The sequence below is a fragment of the Pan paniscus genome, chromosome 19 (genome assembly GCF_029289425.2).
Source record: "Pan paniscus chromosome 19, NHGRI_mPanPan1-v2.0_pri, whole genome shotgun sequence".
NCBI lineage: Eukaryota > Metazoa > Chordata > Mammalia > Primates > Hominidae > Pan > Pan paniscus.
Window position 1 is genome coordinate 66,456,782 of NC_073268.2, and position 22,361 is coordinate 66,479,142.

The following is a 22,361-nucleotide window of genomic DNA, read 5'->3' on the forward strand; positions in this document are numbered from 1 at the left end:
CTCAACCTTCCCCTGACCCTCCCCACCTGACACCCATCCAGGCTCTTTGAGGTGTTTTCCTTTCCACCCTGGCCTGTGCCCCAGAAACCTACACTTTAGAAGGATAATGGCTCCCAAATGGCGTTTTTGTCTCTGCAAAGCCTCCAGGAAAGTGAGCATCAGTGAGTCCCTCCAACCTGCTCATTGGGATAATAAGCGCCCTGCACTGTTAATTCTCAGGTGGTTTGCCCTCCCTCCACCCTCCCGGCCCACAGATTAATGGTTCAAACTTGGAGCTGACTCTAGAAGTGATCTCCACCCCCATGCCCATCACCCCAAGAATGAGAAAGGGGCTGGTGGGCTTCAATTTCCAAAAAAAGTTGGAAAGGGGACTGAGGTCCCCATCCCATGGCCAAGAAGTCCTATTCTTGGACTCTGCCTCCTCCAGGAAGGCGGACCGTAAGCCAAGCATTCCTTGCTACACCCCCTTAGGAGTCGCTCAATCCCTACGGAGCCATCTTCCTCACTTGCTGAGGGGGAGTCACAAATTTGAGCATACCCTTTGGAGGGGGTGCAGGAAGCAGAAGAGGTGGATTCCCCAAACCACACAGCCAGTGTGGTGGGGAGCCCAGTCAGTCTGAACTCCTCCCACCCCAACCACGAGTCCTTCACCAAGGACTTTGGAAATGAATTCCCTACCCCCTTAGAGAAATCTGGCCCCTGACCCAGGAAGGCCCCTGACCCAGGAAGGCCCCTAACCAGCTTGGATTCAACGACAACAGAGCCAGTGTTTACTTGGAACAAAGCACCAGGGGGAAATGCATGCTGAATCAGAGCTGGCCAGCCCCTGCAGCAGGGTGGGAGCATTAGGACATGTCCACACGTCTTCAAGGGAAAATGGCCAAGGGCTGTCAGAGAGGCCCAGGGAAGAGGCCTGGGTAGGGGCGAGCAGGGAGCAGACAATCACTTGTTGAAGGAAGATCCAAGTCCAGGTAGGCTTTCTGGAGGAGGTGGCATTTGGGCTGAGCTTTAAAGGATGGGGAAGAATGTGTCCGGTTTCTGGGAGGGATTTGGGGAAGAAACTAGGTGGAAAAAACTGCCTGGACAGAGGCAAGGAGAGAAGCAGAAAGAGTAAGAGGAGGGGCTGGAGAACATGGTGGGGGGTGGGGGTCAGGTGGGGACTGGTTATGGGGGACCCTGAAGGTCTCTCTGAGATGGGACTTTATTCAGGTGGCAGCAGGGAGCCTCCGAAGATTAGGGAACAAGAGAGCGACATGCCCAACATGGCCTGTCCCTCCTTGGCAATGAGGAGACCAAGCTAGAGGCCTTGTTGAATATGGCTACGAGAGTCCTGAGGAGCCAGGCTGCACGGGGTGCCAATGGCAGTGGGGATAAAGGGAGAGGACACCTGTGACAGGCACAGCCTCCAGTCTCCATGAGCTCTCAGCCCATGTGGAGAGGCGGGCCTTCTCTGTGAAGTAGACCCAGGCAGCGCTCAGTGGGCCGTGCGGGAGTAGAAAGGGGGAACAAACTGGGAGTGGAGGGATTCACATCTCCAGTCCCAGACCACGTTCAGGAGTGGTCGGCACCTGGACATCCTCTGGGATCTGTCACCAGCCCCACCTTCTCAGGCCTGACTGGCCTTAAGTGGGGCCCAGTGGACAGCAGAGGGGTTTAGTGAGCAAAGCTTCCTGGGGAAACTGGGGTTGGATGCTGCAGCCCATCCAGGGAGGTGAGCAGTCCAAAAGCAGCGAGACCCTGCACTCCTTGGCACCCCAATCTGCCTCCATGTGAAATGCAGAGAAGGAAGTATGGGCCCCTTGTCTCTGCCAGGAATGACAGCTAGCATTTATTTGCCATTACTGTATGCCAGACTCTGAGCGGCCTGTTTCATCCTCATCATGGCCTATATGATGAGGGAGTTTCTGTTATCCAACTCCTCCCTCTCCTTCCTGTTGAGAGAGGCCCAGAGAAGTTCCATTTCTCGTCTAAGGTCACACAGCACAACATATTCAGTGGCACACTGACTAACACGACACAATACTGCCCCTACAGGCAGAGCCGGGCTAGAGCAGAGCATTCCGCTGGCTTTGAAAAGAGATCCCAGCCCAGCGCCATCAGCCATTACAGATATTAGTGTCCACCAAAGTATGGGGGTGGGGGGAACTGCCAAGTAAAACAGAATTCACCCTGGCTCTTCCCCTTCACCCAAGCCTGGCCCCCTGGGCTGGGCTGAGCCAGGCTAGGCGAGGGCACCCACCCTGAGTGATCCTCCATCCGGAGCAGTGGAGCAGGGCTCCCCAGGCCCGAGGTGAGTGCCACCTGTGCTGGGTGTGGCATCTCGAGCGAGCGCTGCATGGTTCTGATCCTGACTCAGCCCTTCATGTCCTGTGTGACCTGGCCTTCCCGCTCTCCAGGCCCTGGTTGCCTCCTCTGAGAAGGGCGTAAGTGGGCCGGCTGGCCTCGGAGGCCCCTCCTTCCAGCTGGGCCCCGGCAGGATGCACAATCAGCTCATTCTTTAGTGAACGCACTGGGGGCCCAGCGAGTGCTTATGAAGACATTTCGAAGTGACTGCTCTTGGGAAACCCCAGATGGAATTTGGCGTTGAATCTAGGGGGCCACTGACTGCATGAGGCCTCTGGGCTTCTGTGCTCGTGTATGCCTGAGCACCTACACACGCTGCCCTCCTGGTGCTAGGTGACGTGCCAAACAGAAGATGCTGGCCTTATCCAGGACCCTCCTTCCTCTAGAACAGCCCTTCTCTGCTCAGTCTAGGGGGGTCCATGGTGCTCCCACCCCCTTCTGACCTCACCCACCAAAAATCCGAGGGCCCTGGGGCCATGATGAATGCTAACAGGCCCTGGTGTTCTTGGCCTGGCCTGGGACCACCCACTTCCAGGCTCCTCATCTTGTCCCCATCTGCAGGAAGGAACGTAGGGCAGTTTGGTGTCATGGAAGGAACTGGGGGCCCAGCCGAGGGGCTCAAGAGCCCTTCAGACTCTGCCTGGTGAGTCAAGTGCTAAGGACCTCACTTCTTCATTGGAAGATGTGGGGTGGGGGTGGAGTTTGTTCCTAGGACACTGTAGGGATGTGGATAGCATTGCCAGATTTTGTTTTGTTTTGTTTTTCTTTTTAGAGCGAGGGTGGTGCTCTGTCACCCAGGCTGGAGTGTAGTGGTGTGATCTCAGCTCACTGCAGCCTTGAACTCCTAGGCTCAAGTGATCCTCCTACCTCAACCTCCAGAGTAACTGGGACTACAGGTACATGCCACTACACCGGCTTAATTGCTTTTCTTTTCTTTGTTTGCAGAGACAGGGTCTTGCTATGTTGCCCAGGCTGGTCTCAAACTCCTGGGCTCAAGTGATTTTCCTACCTCGGCCTCTCCAAGTGCTGAGGTTATAAGTGTGAGCCACTGTGCCTGGCCTGGTTGCCAGTTTTAACAAAGAAAAACACAGAACATCCCATTAAATGTGAATTTCAGATAGAAAAGTAAATTTTAGCATAAGTATGTCTCAAATATTGCATGGGCCCAGGTGTAGTAGCTCACGCCTGTAATCCCAACACTTTGGGAGGCCGAGGTGGGCATATCACTTGAGGCCAGGAGTTGGAGACCAGCCTGGCCAACAAGGTAAAACCCTATCTCTACTAAAAATACAAAAAATTAGCTGGACATAGTGGCACATGCCTATAATCCCAGCTACTTGGGAGGCTGAAGCATGAGAATTGCTTGAATCTGGGAGGTGGAGGTTGCAGTGAGCTCACACCACTCCACTCCAGTCTTGGTTCTCAAAAAATATATATATATTGCATGGGACATAATTATACTAAAATGAAATTATTCATCGTTTATCTGAAATTTGGATTTACCTAGGCCTCCTGTCTTTTGTCTGGCAACCCTAGATCTGGGTCAGGTTGATGCCAGAGACCCAGAGAGCAGCTATGCCAGCCTCCTCCCCCTCCTCCTGCCCCTCTTCAGGGCACTGGTGCCCGCCTAGTTCCCTCACCCCCACTCCTGCTGACCCCCACATCTGTCCCTTGAGTTCCCACATGCTCTTCTCAGCACCCTCATTTCACCCCGCAGGGTATCTTCCTCCTCTAAGCTCAACCATTTTCCCATTTTCCTCTCCCGTAAGGGCCACACCTCTGTAGGGCTCCCAGCCTGGGCAGGATAGCAGGGAGTGTGGGGTAGAGACCCCAGGCCTTGCTGTTGCAGTGGGGCCTGGGTGGGGACAAGAAGAACCCTGGCAGCCCAAGTTGGCAACGACTCAAGAGGTGGAGGCTCCAGCACTCTCAGGACGAGGTCCCCCTGCCAAGGTCCACCTGCAGGGGAGGAGGGGAGACGGCGGCCCCTTCCCTTCTCCAAGCTCACAGTCACTTCAAATACAGCGGGGCCAGATCCCAATACCCCTCGGATCAGGAGACTAGAAGATTATCTTCATAAGGGGCAAAAAGGGCTAGGAGGTAATGGGAAATAGAGACAGGGAAAGGGAGAGAGAGAGCAGGGAGACAGCATAAGAAACAGACCGAGAGACTGGGGGTGCAGGACCAAACCAGGGACAAGGAGAAGGGACCAGAGAAACCGAGAAAAACAGACGCCTCCGCCGAGGCAGACAGAGGTGAACAGAGAGAGGAGAAACAGACGGGAGAACAGAGGGAAAGGCTGGGAACTCGAGAGAAACTGGGTGCGGACAGATGGGAAGAAACCGAAACAGAAAAACAGAGGCTGGGAGAAACGGGGAGAGACACAGAGGGGTTAAATATAAGACAGAGAACATGACTGGGAGAGATGAGGGAGAAGGGTGAGAGGCAGAGAACAAGGAAAGAGAAGAAACGTCCACGACGTCGGGGGTGTTTTTCAGGGGTCAAGACAGATTGGCGACACAGCAGGAGGCGCCCAAGGACATGACGTTGAGCCTCTCAGGGTCCCCCTTCGCCGGGCCAGGGAGCAGCGCCCCACGCTCCACCACCCCCTCGCCCCCTCCCGCGGTCCTGGCTGCACTGCTCCTGCTTCGCCCTCGCCCAGCGCCCCCAGCCCACCAGCCCCGGCCGCGCCCCTCCCGGCTCCCGGGGGCACCCGCGCTGGGCGACGCTGCCACCTGCCGGCCGCTCCCGGAAGCTCCGCGCCTGGAGTGCTGGAGGCGGCGGCCGCAGCGGGCTCAGAATCAGGCCCCTCCGCACTGGGGCGGCCTCCGCGGGGTCTTTCCAGGAACCTGGATGGGCCTGCTCGCCCGCGCCCCGGCGGGCCTGGCAGAGGACCAGCCCCAGCTGCGGACCCCGGGGCAGTCTAAACCCTGGGGCCTTGATTTCCCGTTTTGTCAATGGGAGAAAATGCACCAACACCTCCTGTAGGATTTCAAGAGGGGAGGGGACACGAAGGTACCCACGTTGTGCTCCTGGTCTTCCTTCCTCGACCTGGAAATCTCAGGTCACTCTGAAATCAGCCAGGCTGCCCTGTCCCTCCCTTTTTGGCCAAAACACAATGGGGTGATATCCCCCAACCATAACCCCTCAAAATCTACCCTAGAACCTTCGCCTTCCCCTCCCTCAACCTCTGCCCCCATTTGACTTCTCACCAGACCCAGAGGTCCAGATAAGAAGGGGCTTCCACGTCCCCTTCCCACTCCCGCCGGTCCCGGCACCCCTCCCTGGAGTCTGGGGCACTTAGGAGTGGAGGAGTTGGGAGTTAGGAAGGCCCAGCTCAGCGGTGTGGAGTTGATCCCACCTCTTTTTAAATTTAGGTTATTTATTTATTTATTTATTTAGAGATGGAGTCTCACTCCGTCGCCCAGGCTGGAGTGCACTGGCACGATCTCGGCTCACTGCAACCTCTGCTTCCCGGGTTCAAGCGATTCTCCTGCCTCAGGCTCCTGAGTAGATGGGATTACAGGCACCCGCCACCACGCCCGGCTAAATTTTGTATTTCTAGTGGAGACGGGGGTCTCACCATGTAGGCCAAGCTGGTCTCGAACTCCTGACCTGAAGTGATCCTCCCAAAGTGCTGGTATTACAGGCGTGAGCCACCGCGCCCGGGACCGCTTTTTAAAAAATCTGTTAATCTCTTCTACCTCCCAAATCCCAAAACCCAACCCCGACCTCTGCGCCTCCCTTCCTCCCTTCCTCCTCCCAGCCCCTCCCTGCCCCGAGTCCGCCTCTCCCGGTGCAGCTCCGCCCCCATTCCGAGGCGGGGCCCCATAGGTGGAGAGAAGTGGGAGAGGTCGCAGCCCCGCCTTCTCTACACAGGAAAGCTCAGTGGCCCCCAAGCCAGGATGTCCCAAGCTTGGGTCCCCGGCCTCGCGCCCACCTTGCTGTTCAGCCTGCTGGCTGGCCCCCAAAAGGTGAGACTGGGAGGTAAGGTTGTTGAACTTTTGGGCCCTACCCTTGTAGGTCAGGAGCCTGCTTCTGGAGCCTGGTCGCCACCTTCCAGAATCAGGATTTCCTCCTGACCACACACAGTTAGCTACTTCCTTTCTCTCTTTGCTGTGGAGGTGGAGGTGGGGGCAGCGGAGGAGGCTCTGGTAGAGGCTGGGTTCTCCCACCTCTGAGGGGGATCCTGTGGTGGGAAGTGGCCACCACCCACCACCTTATCTGACACCTAGCACGTCTCTGTGAATAGGGACTTTGGACCCCGTATTAGCCTCAGCTTATCCTTCCAGCTCCTTCCCGCCTGAGCTTTGGACACCTGGGCCAGCACTTAGCCCCAGCTCTGTTCCTCCAGTGCTGGGGGACCCTGGGATGTCCTCACCCTCTTTGGGACTGTGTCTCTGCTTGTTCCCTAGGGGAGAGAAGGCTCTTTTGTCCCCTTCTAGGGGTAAGTAATCCCAGCCTGTGGTGGGATTTGACCTGGCTGCCTGACCAAGGCTGGGGTGACCTCTGAAATCTGTGATTTTGAGAGGGAGGTGTAGGGTTCGAGTGTTCCCTCCGCCCTTCTGTTCCTCCCAAGTAAACTCTACAGGTGATGGGGGAAAGCTGTCCGGTCCTGGGTTGGGTGTTTATCCTGGGAACAGAGACGGGTCTAGAACATGCATTTGTGTCTTATTTCCATTTAAGAACCGGAGGGAAGTCAGGGTCTTCCATAGTTAGGATTTCAGAACAGGGCACCTTCACACATCTGGGCTGAGCTTTCAGAGAGGCTCTGCCAAAACCCTTCCGTGGACCCGGGTTAGTGAGCAAGGTGTTCCTTCTAAATCACTGGGCGGTCAGTTTGTGTCAATGCTGGGCTGGGCATCCTCTGGTTTACCCCTCCCACCAACCCCAGGGGCGAGGTGCTGTTAATGCCTTCAATTCTGGAGTTAAGTAAGCTGAGATTTACTTACTCCCAGCCCAAGACCACCCTGACGCTCCATAAAACTCAGCCTCTGAACCACCCCAGACAAGACTACCCCCTGGTTAAAATGTGGGGAGACAATCTGGGAGAAGAGCTCCTCCCCCTCCCAAACCGGAACTTGAGATTAATTTACTAAACCTGTTAATTATCCATTACTTATTAGTTGGGGTCCAGGAAAAGGACAAGGGCCAGAGTGGGGTCTGAGGGGGAAGGGGTGCTGTTGAGTGCCTGGATGGACCCCTCGATTTGTCTCCAAGTTCCCTCTCTGTATATATATATTTTTAATTTAAAGAATAGAGGCCAGGCGCAGTGGCTCACGCCTGTAATCCCAGCACTTTGAGAGGCCGAGGCAGGCAGATCATGAGGTCAGGAGTTTCAGACCAGCCTGACCAACAACCCCATCTCTACTAACAATACAAAAATTAGCCAGGCATGGTGGCACGTGCCTGTAATCCCAGCTACTTGGGAGGCTGAGGCAGGAGTATCACTTGAACCTGGGAGGTGGAGGTTGCAGTGAGCCGAGATTGCACCACTGCACTCCAGCCTGGGCAACAGAGCTAGACTCCATCTCCAAAAAGAAAAAAAAAGAAAAAAGAAAAAAGAATAGAGACAGGGTCTCGCTTTGTTGGCCAGGTTGTTCTTAAACTCCCGGCCTCAAGCAATCCACCCACCTCAGCCTCCCAAAGTATTTAGGATTACAGGGATGAGGCACCGCACCCAGCCTGTCTCCAATTCTATAGTCATTCCTGTGTGCTGTGTGATTTGGATTCACAGACTCACCCTTTCTGGGCCAACCTGCAGGGGTTCCTTCCTGTTCCTGTCCCCACAAGGGGACAAAGCCTGTGAGATGGTACTCAGCCTGGGACTGAGCGTGGAAAAGGGGAATTACCCCAACTCTTATTGGCTATCACTGGTATTCTTATCTTTACTGTTGTGATTTGCAATTGAAATATTTTATAAAGGTATAAAGATAGGCCGGGCGTGGTGGCTCACGCCTGTAATCCCAGCACTTTGGGAGGCGGGCGGATCACGAGGTCAGGAGATCGAGACCATCCTGGCTAACACGGTGAAACCCCGTCTCTACTAAAAATACAAAAAATTAGCCGGGCGTGGTAGCGGGCGCCTGTAGTCCCAGCTACTTGGGAGGCTGAGGCAGAAGAATGGCGTGAACCCACGAGGCGGAGCTTGCAGTGAGCCGAGATCGCGCCACTGCACTCCAGCCTGGGCGACAGAGCGAGACTCCGTCTCAAAAAAAAAAAAAAAAAGAAATATTTTATAAAGGTATAAAGATAAAGATAACGGTGGTTTTGCCAAAGCTGGCTTCCTATTTTTTAGCCTTGGTTGTTTGTCCCAGGAGGCTAGGGTGGGGTGAGAGATGCCCTTCCCCACCACCCATTTCCTATGTTCTGGCACCTACATCCCTCCCCCACAGTCTAGGAGCAGCCAGGATGAAATGAAACTAGGTAATTGATGAATGCACGTTCATTCATTCTGCAAATATTTTGACTACTGGGTTTTCAACAATGATGCAGCAAAAATCCCTGCCCTCGTGGAGTTTGCCTTTTACACAACTGAAGGACAATTAACAAGATAAAGTAAATATATAGTATGTTAGATGTTGACAAGAGATGTGGAGAAAAGTTAAGCACACTAAGGGGAAAGGGTGGTTGTAATTTTGAATAAGGTAACCGGAGAGGGAGGAGGTGGAGCCAGCCTTGCAGCCACCTAGAAGAGTGTTCCAAGTCAGTGTGGCTTTGACACACAATTGCTATCAATGGAGGGAAATTCTGTAAGATGCCCTGGGTGCCCTGCAGACCTAGTACAGAAGAGGGGGAAGCTGATTTGGGAGGCGGGGTCCTGGCAGCTTTGCAGAGCATGGAATCCCTTAGGCAGGGATCTGAAGGATGAATGGAGGCTTGGACAGGTGTAAAACAGCCAGGTATGTTCAGGGAACTCCCAGCGGGTGTGTGTGAGAGGAAGAGAAAGAACTAGGGGAAGCGAAAGGGGAGGGAGTGCAGCTGCTCACTGGGGGGGTCTCTACCCCAGGGAGCCACCGAAGGGGGCTTCCAGCAAGATTCTTTGGTGATGAGATTTGCATTATAGGAAGAGTCCTCCTGCCCACAGTGTCTGCAGTGACTGAAGGTGGGATAAGGAAAGTCGCTAGTGCCCTGAGCCATGGGTGTCACGGTGGAAGCCAGGTTGGAAGGGTGGTCAGAAGGGATGAGCTTACAAACCCGGGGGTGATGGAATGTGCTGAGAGAGGAAGGGGAGCTGGGGCCAGCCAGGGGTCAGTTGGGCTCCAAGCACTGACCTGGGAACACGGTGGAGTGAGGTGGGGGGTGGCTTGCAGGAAGAGGCTGAGTCTACTGGGGACCTGCTGCCTGTGAGGTACCTGGGCAGCATCTGAGTGGAGACCCTACCCCCACTATCCCCAGTTTATGACCCTGACCCCCGACCTCTCTTTTCTTCCACAGATTGCAGCCAAATGTGGTCTCATCCTGTAAGTCTAGAGGCCATAACTTCCAATCTGGGGAGCAGGGAGGAGCAACCTAAATCATGCCCTGCATGCCTTGGGGGGTGTGGGGGGCCAGAAACTCCATCCGTCCTTAGTCCCAATCCAGCCAGAAACTGTCCCCCCACTTTCCCAGCCAAAGAGGGAGACCCCACCCTCTACCTCCACCAACAAACTCGGGGACTTCCACACTTGCAGGCAGGTCTGTAGCTGGATCCCGGTCCTTCCTACTGCAGTGCCAGGCCGTCTCCCCTCTGAGGGTCCCCTGGGTCGGAGGCAGGGGGCTAACCCTAAGAGAGAAATCCCAGAAGCCTGAGCACAAGGTGGAGCTTGGGTAAGGGTCACTGGGCAGAAAAGTGTTTCCATTAGGTCAGCCCTGGGTGTTCTGAAAGCACCGTTCTCTGACCCCTCATACTCCATGGGCGCCAGCGAGAACTGGCTCTTCCTGGACATGCCACGTGGCCTCTTTCCCCGCACCTCCTTAGAGTTGGATGAGGAGTGTCATGGCCGCTGCAATGCCCCTTCCCCACACCTGCCTGCTGAGGTCAACAGGATACTTCTTCTACCCGTGTTACAGATGAGGGGCGTGGGGCCCAATAGGGAGCCGTACTGGGCGCAAGTGCACACGCCCTTCCCCAGAGTCCTCCTACTGAGCTCAGAGCGGGGGCCATACCCCCCACCCCACTAAGGGGTGGCTTGTGCCATGAGCATCTTGGGTGTATTTTGGGGAGGCTGGGATCCTTCTGCCTCTCCATTCTGGTGCCAGCAACTTCTCCTTGCCCTTTTCTGTGCCCTCTGACCAGCGCCTGCCCCAAAGGATTCAAATGCTGTGGTGACAGCTGCTGCCAGGAGAACGAGCTCTTCCCTGGCCCCGTGAGGTGAGCCCAGGGCCAGCTCCTTTGGGTGCAGTCCTTGAAGGGGCCTGGTCCTGTGTGGACAAGGCCAGGCACCTGCCGAGGGGGCAGTGTGGGCGGCGGGAGCGGGGAGATGTAGGGAGTCCCCAGGGTGGCCTGGGGACTCAGGGTACTCTTGGTGGTCCCCACCCCAGGATCTTCGTCATCATCTTCCTGGTCATCCTGTCCGTCTTTTGCATCTGTGGCCTGGCTAAGTGCTTCTGTCGCAACTGCAGAGAGCCGGAGCCAGACACCCCAATGGATTGCCGGGGGCCCCTGGAACTGCCCTCCATCATCCCCCCAGAGAGGGTCAGAGTATCCCTCTCTGCGCCCCCACCCCCCTACAGTGAGGTGGGTGTCTCATCCCCATCCCCACCTTGCCTCTGGCCGGCTGTGCAGCAGAGACAGTGGAGGGCCCTTCGATCCTGGAGGGCACTCTGCACCCAGCATTGGGTCACCCCTCTCCCTGGTAACCATGCCTCAGCTGGCATGGGGGAGTGGTGGCCAGGGCCAGGGCCCAGAAGACTGAATTCTCTCTTTTCCCTGCAGGTGATTCTGAAGCCCAGCCTGGGCCCAACTCCCACAGAGCCACCCCCTCCCTACAGCTTCAGGCCTGAAGAATATACCGGGGATCAGAGGGGCATTGACAACCTGGCCTTCTGAGTCACCTCCTGCCTGGAATCTTGCCATCAGCAACCTCCTCCCCAGTGCCTCCTGGATCAAGCTAGAGACTGCTGGCACCCCAGGAATGTCCCTGCCCATCCGGCCGTGTCTCTGTTCATTCTTGGATTTAACTTATTACTTTTTCTGCCTCTGTTTCCACCCCAGCTGCCTCTCTTGTCCTGAGGGTTAGGCTGGAGTGACAGTTTCTGCCCACCCCCCAACCCAAGAAAGAGGCTGCCGGAAAGAAAATGCTGACCATTGGAGGTGCCCAACAGTAGAATGGGCTACTGTGAGGGGTAGTAAGAGCCCCATTTCTGGAGGTATGCAAATCTTGACTGGACAGCCAGCTCTGAGATTTTATCAGGGCACTTCTATACCTGTGGGACATTGGACTGGATGAGCCCTGAGCCAGCTTCCACTCCTACCTGAATAGAGAACTCACTGCACCCACCCGCAACACATGATAAACACATGTCCTCACTGAATGTTACTGATTGCGGCTGAGGGCCTGCCTCTGGCTGTGTGGGGAGGTGGGTGGAGAGGTGAGCCCAGGCACTGCTGGGGGGTGCGGTGATGGGGTCGCTGCGCCGCAATCCCACCACTGATGAGCCACCTGGGAGGTCTGGGAGGACAGTCCATCCATGGGCCGCCCTCGGGGAGAGGCTTGTTCTAGATGTATTGGCTGTCTGTTTTTTGATGTCTCGGTGTGCCAAACAGCCTGGAAATGGGGTACGCGTGTCCCTTGTGTGGGTTTCCCAATCCCTTCCGCCCAAGGCTTTCCTGGGACACATGGAGCCCAGCTCTCTGGCTGTCTTACCATGAGAAGTTGGTAAGTTGGCTGTGAGGGGGTTGGATCCAGGAAGCAGCCCTGGGACAGCCCATTCTGCTGTTGATAGCAGGAAACCACCTGCTGGGAGACAATGGGGGTGGGGAAAAGCCCAGGAGAGCAGTGGGTGGGGCTGGGCATCTGTGGAGTGGGGCTTTAGGAGACCTTGAACGGCCCCACCCTGGAATCTCCTACAGGAAGGTGAGGAGGTGGCAGGTTCCACCCTTCTCTACCAGCCCCACTCGCTCGTGGGAGTTAACCCCCTAGGGGAGAAGAGTCTTCACTGGGGTTCGACCCATGGGGGCCTGGCATAGTCATGCAGAATGGGGCGGGACAATGCCAGTGCCTTGGGACTCAGACAGGGCTGAGTGCCTCCACCCTGATTTCTGCCTCTGCACTGCGCCCCCACAGCCCACTCAATGCCAGCCTCCTTCTCCAGGCAGAGGGCCCCGTGTCAATGCTGGCCAAAGCTCTCAGGAGGATTGGAGGTAGAACTGGCCCTGGTATGCCAACAGGGGTGCCTCTTTTAGTGCTCTCCCAATAATGCTCATCCTGGGGGCATCAGGACGCAGGCAGGTGGCAGAGCTGGGGGCAGCTTGATGGCACAGGCAGCCCCAAAGATGCCAGGAACAGGGACTGTCCGGGTGTGGGTTCCCAGTGAGATAGGGCCCTGGAAGGAGTGCAGCAGTTACTGACAAGATAGTGCCAGGGTTGGCCATAGGAGAATGAGCCCAAACGTAAGTGGAAGTTTCCCTTTACTTTCAGGGATTGGTCAGGGGTGGCAGAAAACATGTGGGTTCTTTGTGTAGATGTGGCTAGTTCCAATTAGAGAAGTCCTGCAGCTGATGTTGCCCTCACCGTGATAGCAGGAGGATGTTGAGAAATGGGCTTGGGAGACCTGGAGGAGAAGTTACCCTCGGCCCGGACGTTGCCTTCCTTTCATCACAGGGCCTTTAACTCCTCCTAGGGAGTAGCAGAGTGGCCCTAGGGAAAGTGGCCATCCTGAAACCTAGTGTTGCTGTGACCTGGTGACGGAAATGGAAACCTCTGTGGCTCTTCTGGTCATCCTTGGTGGGAGTGGGAATGGTGTCACCTTTCTAGAGGGCCATCTGGCACCATGTAATCATGCCACAGATCTTTACAAAGCTCCTGCTATGTAGGAAACACTATGCCTGGCACTGGGTATCCATTAAAATGTAAAATGCACGTGACCTGGCAATTCCACTTCTAGAAATGAGCCTTCAGAAGTGCTCATACAAAAGAGCTCAATAAGTATCATGCACTAATTCATTGTGCCACCAGAGCTCCCTATGCAGCCTTTTAAAAGAATAAATAGGATCTGTAGCACCAACCCTGCAAAGCATCCATCACTTATTGTTACAGAGAAAAGGCAAGTTGCGGAACTGCTTATGATCTCAGTTTGTAAGGATATAACCCACACATATTTTATTTTATATATGTATATTTTTTCTTTGCAAATATGTAGATAAGATCTAGAAGGATGTAAGTCAATCACTCACCACACTTCCAATAGTTGTTGGCCCCAAGAGTGGGATGTAGGTAGCAAATTGCAAGCGGGTCTTCTTCCTTTGTATGCTTGGGCACTGTGTGTTTTTTACAATCAGCAAGCATTGCTTTTGTAAATTTAAAGAGATTTGTTTACGGGAAACTGTAGGCAGCTTTAGAAGTTTATGAAGATTTGCCTTGTGAACTTTGATCAATGGCAACTGATAAATTATCAGCCCTGGTATGTGGAAGAGAATACAAGGACTTTAGACTGTGGTACCCACCTGACATGGATGTGACCCAGGGGACAGACACATGATGGGAAAGCCTGGATGCCTGCCAGACATACATGAAGCCCACATCTCAGACCTATGCAGGACTTACGAGGTGTATAATGAATGACAGAAACAGTGAGCTGGCTGGTTGGGTGAATGAGCAGTTTCACAGTGACGGAGAATTTCATCCCTCGTGGCTGGTTTAGTTGCTCAAACCCAATGAGTGAATAATGAAAGATGGAATGAATGAATGAAGATTAAATGGGTGCATGAATGAATGAATGAATTTGGAGATCTGCCACCAGATATTTGTAAAGAAACACAGTCTAGTTAACATCAAGGAGATATTCCTCGTGGCTGTGCAGTTGAATTTCTATCTGCAGGGACTCCCCAGAGGACAGGGAAATGCAGGAAAGGCTGTAGGGTGGGGGGCATGTTGAAGCAGGAGGGCCTTAAGGCACTGCTCCAGGGATGCAGGAGGGGAGGAGAAAGGGGCTGCTGCTGAGGGAAGTGAGGAGAGGGATAAACACCAGCAGGAATCTTACCTCACCCTCCAGCTGAGATGCAGGACTCCAGCTTCTGACATTTCACCTTCTGCATCCAACATCTCCAGGCGTTGGTGTGCCCATCTGTACAGTGAAGAGGGCGGCCCCTTCTGGCTCTGGTAGGACGTAGCTCTGAATCTAAAGTTGGGAAGGGGCCCAACACGGTAGCTCATGCCTGTAATCCCAGCACTTTGGGAGGCTGAGGTGGGTAAATCACTTGAGGTCAGGAATTCGAGACCAGCCTGGCCAACATGGTGAAATCCTGTCTACTAAAAGCACAAAAATTAGCTGGGCGTGGTGGTGGGCACCTGTAATCCCAGCTACTTGGGAGGGTAAGGCACGAGAATCGCTTGAACCTGGGTGGCGGAGGTTGCAGTGAGCTGAGATTACGCCACTGTACTCCAGCCTGGGTGACAGAGCGAGACTCCGTCTCAAAACAAATAAACAAACAAACAAAAAACAAAGTTGGGAAGGGCCAAGTAAGAATATTCAGAGAAGCTCCTTAACACCAACAGGCTTTCCTCCACTCTACCTTGGCCACAGTCTCAAGTGGACATACCTTATCTTGTCAGCTCTGATCACCTCAAGCCTCCCACTCTGAACATCACCTCCTGTACTTCCAGCTCAGGTAGGTCCTGTGTCACCACCACACCATGCCAGCAATTCTCTGAGCCCACCCAGCCCTCTGAGCCAGCAGTCTTTGCCTGTTGGCAGCGCCATCACCATGTCCTTAAACCATCCTTACAGTCACTACCCTGCATCCTTTACCCCTTTTCCCCATTCACTGTGCTCACCCAGAGAAACTCCAAACTCCAGTTGGATCCAACTATGGCTCAAGAACCAGCACCCCTGTGTGACTAGACTCATTTCCAAATCAAAACCACACATTTCACGCAGGCCCTCGGTTCCTCCAATGTGCTTTCACAGCTTCACTTCCCCGCTCTTGAAATGACTCATTTCAAATCTCCCACACCCCCAACCTCAATTTCAGCTGGCAATGCCACCACACGCTTCAGAGAAAGAAAGGATGCACCCACACCAGCACACCTCACCTCCATGCCCCACACCTGCCACCCAGTATCCACGCGTGCCCCCTTCCCCCGCCAGAGCACAGTGGAAGCTGCATGGTGCTCCTCCAGCCTGCACTGGGCCCCAGCCCTCCTGCTCCTTAGGGCCTGGCCCTGCAGTTGTCTCTGCAGAGCCTTTCTCCCCTTCCCGGATCATTATCATCCGCTTATAACATGCCCAGCCTTCCTCCTTTAGAAACTCTCCCTGGAGGCCCCCAGCCCTTCTGGCATCTGCTGTTCCACCTCCCCCCTCCCCACTTTCATTCTGTGCTGCTCCAAGCAGCCGTTTGTCCCCACCCTTACAGGAGATGACTCTAGTCCAGATCATCAGTGACCTACATGTCACCAAGGCCAAAGGTCCCTTCCCCTGCCTATCTCAGTGGCATTTGACACGCTTGGCCATGGCCTCCTTACCTGTTCTTCCAATGTCTCCGACTCCACCTTCCCCTGGTTTCCCTCCTCCACATGGCGTTCTCCTCAGGAGCCTTCACTTCCCCCTCCTCCTCCGCCCTCTCTCAGTGATGGCTGCCCCGGAGGTCTGTCTTGGGGTCTCCGGTCTTCATCTTCGTTCATTCCCATAGTGGCTGTCATCCTGATCTGTGTTCTTCACAGACCATCTCCGGTCTGATGAATCTCAAGACTTAATCTCCCGCCGAGACTTCTCCCTGGGACGCAGATTCACATATTTAACTACCTCACGCCTCCTCCTGGATGCCTAATGAGCATCTCCCAGCCAAAAGCAGGCTCGAATTTCCCTCCACCACCCCCTCAAATCCAGTCCTTCCCAAGGTCTCCTATCATGAATAGATGGCGCTCCCCATTCGCCCAGCTGTGTAGGCTAAAACACTAAGAAATTATTGTGATTTCTTTTTCCCTCACCCCATCATCCTGACAGCGCTGCCTGCAAAATAGACCTAGGCCCACTTATTACCATTTCACGGTTACAGCCCTCGACCAAGCCACCTTCATCCCTAGCCCAGCCTATCCTAATGAACTACCTGATTTCTGCCTCCAGGCTTGTCTCCATCTCGCCCCCTGCAGTTTATCCCACACACTGCACTTAGGGAGATCTTTCTAAAGCGCAAACAAGACTTGTTATTCCCGTGCTTAAAATCCTCCAATGAGGCGGAGGTTGCAGTGAGCTGAGATCGTGCCACTGCACTCCAGCCTGGGTGACACAGCGAGACTCCGTCTCAAAAAAAAAAATCCTCCAATGGGCTGGGCGCCATGGCTCACTCCTGTAATACCAGCACTTCGGGAGGCCAAGGTGGGAGGGAGGATCGCTTGAGCCCAGGAGTTCGAGACCAGCCTGGGCAACATAGAGAGACCTCTGTCTCTACAAAAAAATACAAAAAGTATTTTTGTATTTTTTGGCTTCACTCATGGTGGTGTGAGTCTGTGGTCCCAGCTATCCGATGGCAGGGCGGGGTAGTGCGGAGGTGGGGCAGGGGGAGACTGAGGTGGGACGATTGCTTAAGAGATCAAGAGGTTGAAGCTGCAGTGAGCTGTGATCGCACCACTGTACTCCAGCCTGGGTGACAGAGCGAGATCCTATTCAAAAAATTTTTTTTTTAAAAGTTGCCCATTGGAATAAACTTCAAACCCCTGACCGTAGCTGGCAGGACTTAGGCAGTGTGTGGCCCCTCCCTTGCCCTCAAGCGTCTTCTCCTACTTCTCCTCCCTTCTCACTGCATGGCAGCCACAGTTGCCTTCTCTCTGGGACTTGACTATCCCAAATCTTGGCCTGGCCCAGGGCCTTTGGTGGCTTTTCTGCTTGGAACTTCCCTCCCTCCCAACGCCCTCCTCCCAGTCTTCATAGGGCTGCTGTATTTTCACCATTCAGGTTCCCAGAGGGGTCAGCATATGCAAAGGCATGAGGAGGGAAGGAGCTTGGGGGCTGGAGAAACTTAAACGAGACCCTTCCTTCCTTCAAAACCCCCTAAGATTCTGCAGGGTTCAGTGGCATGTACCTGTAGTCCCAGCTGCTCCGCAGGCTGAAGCGGGAGGATCAAGTGAGCCCAGGAGTTCAAGGTTGAAGTACACCATGACTGCACTTGTGAACAGCCACTGCTGTTTTAAAAAATAAAAACCCCTTGTCGGGGCGTGGTGGCTCAGGCCTGTAATCCCAGCACTTTGGGAGGTCTAGGCAGGAGGGTAGCTTGAGCCCAGAAGTTCGAGACTAGCCTGTGCAACAAAGTGAAACCCCATCTCTACAAAAAATAAATAAAAATAAAATACCCCAAGAGTCTGAAAAGAGGGTTATGTGTTTCCTCAGGCTGCTGTAGCAAAGAACCACAGAGTGGGTGGCTTAAAAGAACAGAAATTTATTGTCTCTCAGTTCTGGAGTCCAGAAGTCTGAAATCCAAGCATGGCTAGGGTTGCCCTTGCCTATCTTCTGGCGGCTGCTGGCAACCCTGGGTGGCCCTTAGCTTATGGCTGCCCTCCAGACTCTGCCTCTACAGCACAGAGCATTCCCTCCCTCCCTCCTTCCCTTCCTTCCTTCCTTCCTTCCTTCCTTCCTTCTCCTCCCTCCCTCCCTCCCTTCCTTCCTTCCTTCATTCCTTCCTTCCTTCCCCTCCCTCCCTTCCCTTCTTCCTCTCTCCCTTTCTCTCTTTCTCTCTCTCTTTTCTTTTCTTCTTTCTTTCTTTCTGTCTTTCTTTCTCTTTCTTTTTCTTTCCTTCCTTCCTTCTTTCTTTTTTCAGAGACAGGGTCTCGCTCTGTCACCCAGGCTGGAGTACAGTGGGGTGATTATAGCTCACTGCAGCCTGGAACTCCTGGGCTTGAGCAATCCTCCTGCCTCAGCCTCCCGAAGCACTGGGATTACAGGTGCAAGCCATCATGCCTAGCCTATCATTTTCTTCTGTGTCTATGCGTGTCCCCCTTTTCTGTTTCTGATAAGAACACTCTTCGTTGGATTTAGACTTCACCCTAAACTAGAATGATCTCATCTCAAGATCCTTATCTTAATTACACTTGAAAAGACCCTTATTTCAAATAAGGTCACACTCGTAGGTTTTGGCTGAAGATACATAATTTAACCCACAAGGGAGGATATATTTCTAGGCATTTAATCTGGGTGGGATCCCTGAGGCAGGAAGACCTCAGAGGTCACCTGAAAAAGCATATCTCTAAGCATATTCCCTGAAAAACTAGTTCCAAGTGATTTTTTTTTTCTAGAGGATTTTTTTTAAGGGTGGGGGGAGCATTCTGTGTTCAGATAAATTTGGAAAATGCTGCGTATACCTCCCACACTAGAAGATTCACAGTTCACCTTAGTGTATTAAAGGGCTGAGAATTCACGGTAAAGAAGCATTATGTATTTATGTAAAGCATCATTTCCCTAGTTTATTTCACCATAAAACCCCATTTTCTTTCTCATAATCTCTGTAGCATTTTCAGATCATATCAGCCTGTGGAAATTCAAGAGGAATGTTGATGTGAGCCAACCTTGTCTTACTTTAGATGAGAAGATCAACATCCAGAAAAGGACAAATGACTTATCCAAGGTCACACTGCTGAGAGGGTCGGAAGTTGATTTAAAACTCAGCCTCCTCAAAATGATAGCGATGGAGACACATTAGTTGTTGATGGGGAGAGAGTGGGTATGGCTACACAGAGGTCTCACCAGAGAGATCTGTTTGGTGAGGGAGCAGTTCTGCATTTTACTTGAAGAGGTAGTAGTTACACAAATTTGCATGTGATAAAACAACATAGAATTAGGCACACACGTTATACCCACGTCAGTTTCCTGGCTTGGATACTTTACATAAGATGTAACCCTTGGAGGGCCTGGCACGGTGGCTTACCCCTGTAATCCCAGCACTTTCGGAGGCTGAGGTGGGCAGATCACCTGAGGTCAGGAGGTTGAGACCAGCCTGGCCAACATAGTGAGACCCCGTCTCTACTAAAAATACAAAAATTAGCCAGGAGTGGTGGCACGCACCTGTGCCAGCTACTCCAGAGGGTGAAGCAAGAGAATTGCTGAAACCCAGGAGGCGGAGTTTGCAGTGAGCTGAGATCACACCACTGCATTCTAGCCTCGGGGACAAGAATGAAACTCCATCTCAAAAAAAAAAAAAAAGAGATGTAACCCTGTAACCCTTCGAGGTCAGGTGCCTCATGCCTGTAATCCCAGTGCTTTTGGAGGCTGAAGCAGGAGGGTTGCTTGAGCCCAGGAGTTCAAGACAAGTCTGCGCAATATAGTGAAACCCCGTCTCTATAAAAAATTAGCCAGGCATGGTGGCACATACCTGTAGTCCCAGCTCAGGGGCTGGGGCTATGGGACTACTTGGGAGGCTGAGGGGGGAGGATCGCTGAAGCTCAGGAGTTTGAGGCTGCAGTGAACTATGGTCATGCCACTGCACAGCAGCCTGGGCAACAGAGCAAGGACCTGTCTGGAAAAAAAAATTGAGAGAAATTTGGCAAAGAAAATTGGGACCTCTTTGTACTATCTTTGCAACTTCCTGTGAATCTATAATAATTTCAAAATAAAAAGTATGAAAAACTGGTTTCCTGTCTCCAGGTTCCAGAGCTTTTAACACTGTCAAAGGTCATTAGATCAAATTTAGGTTTATGCTCTGCTATTCATATGCTTCTAGTACCCAATAAAAAGCACTGTTTATGGGCTGGGTGCAGTGGCTCATGCCTGTGATCCCAGCGCTTTGGAAGGTTGAAGCAGGCAGATTACCTGAGGCCAGGATTTCAAGACCAGCCTGGCCAACATGGTGAAACCCCATCTGTACTAAAAATACAAAAATTAGCTAGGCATGGTGGCACACACCTGTAGCCCCAGCTACTTGGGAGGCTGAGGCAGAAGGATCACTTGAGCCTGGGAGGTCGAGACTGCAGTGAGCTGTGATCACTTTGGAGGCTCAAGAAGACAATTTTGTGTTTTGACACAGCAATAGCAGAACTTTCATCAACAATTAGATTCAGAACAGGTTATACTGCACACATTTTTGCCACATGCTCAGCCATCTGGCTTCTCTTGGAATTGTCTCCATCTGCCCCCACCCCCACCCTCATTCACATAATGACTGTGGAACTGGGGGCAGCCATTTGATTCTACTTCTCTGGCTACGGTTGACTGGTTCAGGGGTGGGCACTGATCCAATCTGGGCCAATCAGAGCCCTTCCCTGAGAATTTTCTATTTGGAGCTCAGGGAATCTGTCCAATCCTAGATTGCTCAGGTAGTAAAAGTGTGAGATGGAGATGGGGCCACTGGTGGCCATGTTAGCCCCTTATGTGAAAAAACCTGGTTGAGTGAGAAGGAATGAAGCCAACATTCAAAGGAAAGTAAAGACAGGAGACAGAGAGAAAGTCCTGTTAACCTTGCGATGCCTGTTTCTGTTTGTTTCTGAAATCCAGCTGCCTTACTATGGCCTAGCTACTCCTCCCTTCCTTGGCAACCAAAAAGCTAACACATCTCTCATTTGGGCTGGGGGGTGTTGTTTTGTTTTGTTTTGTCTTAGTTTTCATTGTTTCAGACAAGGTCTTTCTCTGTCACCCAGGCTGGAGTGCAGTGGTGTGAACACAGCTCACTGCAGCCTCGACCTCCCAGGCTCAAGTGAACCTCCTGCCTCAGCCTCAGCCTCCCCAGTAGCTGGGATGACAGACACATGCCATCAAGCCTGGCTAATTTTTAAAATTTTTTGTAGAGATGAGGTCTCACTATGTTGCTGACTGGCCTAGAACTCCTGGGCTCAAGCAATCCTCCTTCCTCACCCTCCCAAAGTGCTGGGATTACAGGTGTGAGCCACAGCACCCAGTGACATCTCTTATTTTGCTCAAGCTAGTTTGAGTTGGTTTATCATCACTTGCAATCCAAAGAGCCTAAAGTAGCCTATAGACCAACTCCCTCACTTTACAGATGAAGAAATGGATCCTGAGAAAGTCCATGACATCCCTAAGGCTGAGGTCAGTGAGTAGCTAGGCTAGAATTAAATTGCAAACATCTTGATGGGAACACTCATTTGTTTTTGCATAGCCGCTCCTCCTGCCACGCCATGTGACATTTCCAAAGCCTGCCAAGATTTCCAAAGTCCTCAGTTGGAGGGAAATGCACCTAAACCTCCTCTTATCCACAAAACAAAGGGGAAAGGATAAAAATAGAAGACCCCTGAAATATAACTGGAGATCTGGGACCTGGGGGATTGGCGCAGGAAGCTGAGAATGGAGAGAACAAAGTCAGAGTTGTTAGAGGTGAAAACTGAAAGGACCCTACACTCTATTTGTGGCTGAGCTCTCACACAAGGAAGACAGGATCAAAGGAGGTCTTCATCTCTTTGCAAAACTCTCATGCAGGATTCAGATTAAACTGAGCCAACAAATATCCTCCTAACCGAGGCTAAAAAGAGATCAGAGACCCACTCCAGTGTTGGCCGCCTGTGAATCCCCAAAACTCCCAGCCTTCCGAGGTCACCCTTACCTTTAATATAAAGTTGGGTAGCTCAAGGGAGGATCCAGATGCTTTTCCTGCGTGGTTGCACAGCTCCTTGCCAGTCCCCTTGGCTCCTACAGCTGACAATCTCCTCCTATCCCCCCACCCTAGCCCAGACACAGCATTCTTCCTGCTCCACCCACCCCCGACAAGCACTGCTAATCAAGCTGCTGTGTGGATCTGACTTTTCCTGAAGTTTCAGGATAACAGAGAGGGGCGTGATGGGCCCTGGCAGGTTTTCAGGAGTTTTAGTTCCTCCTGGGCCACGTAATATATGAGGCTAACAGAGTGAGCCTGAATCAGACTGGTCCCTGCTAAACAGATGACTCAA

The 22,361-nt window shown here is 52.9% G+C and overlaps 1 protein-coding gene and 1 long non-coding RNA gene across 7 annotated transcripts; one reads left to right on the forward strand and one right to left on the reverse strand.

Moving 5' to 3' along the window:
* Positions 1-811: 811 nt before the first annotated feature.
* On the forward strand, positions 812-13,548 carry TMEM92 (transmembrane protein 92). Of its 6 annotated transcripts, XM_063598758.1 has the most exons (9): positions 893-971; positions 2,905-2,986; positions 3,116-3,239; positions 4,839-5,980; positions 6,220-6,314; positions 9,778-9,803; positions 10,619-10,693; positions 10,864-11,059; positions 11,258-13,548. In XM_063598758.1, the coding sequence occupies exons 5-9, from the start codon at positions 6,246-6,248 to the stop codon at positions 11,369-11,371; spliced, it is 480 nt and encodes a 159-aa protein (XP_063454828.1). In that variant the 5' UTR covers positions 893-971; positions 2,905-2,986; positions 3,116-3,239; positions 4,839-5,980; positions 6,220-6,245; the 3' UTR covers positions 11,372-13,548. The 6 variants fall into 6 exon arrangements, with proteins under 6 accessions (XP_063454829.1, XP_063454830.1, XP_003817505.1 ...); XM_063598759.1 differs by having other exon boundaries at positions 812-971; positions 4,839-6,314; XM_063598760.1 differs by lacking the exon at positions 3,116-3,239 and having other exon boundaries at positions 812-971; positions 11,258-11,852.
* LOC134729457 (uncharacterized) lies at positions 8,771-22,356 on the reverse strand. Its single transcript, XR_010110565.1, has 4 exons — positions 22,019-22,356; positions 16,005-16,255; positions 12,189-14,661; positions 8,771-10,105 (listed from the first exon to the last, which is right to left on the reverse strand). It is a non-coding gene; the product is annotated as an uncharacterized LOC134729457 (long non-coding RNA).
* Positions 22,357-22,361: the final 5 nt, after the last annotated feature.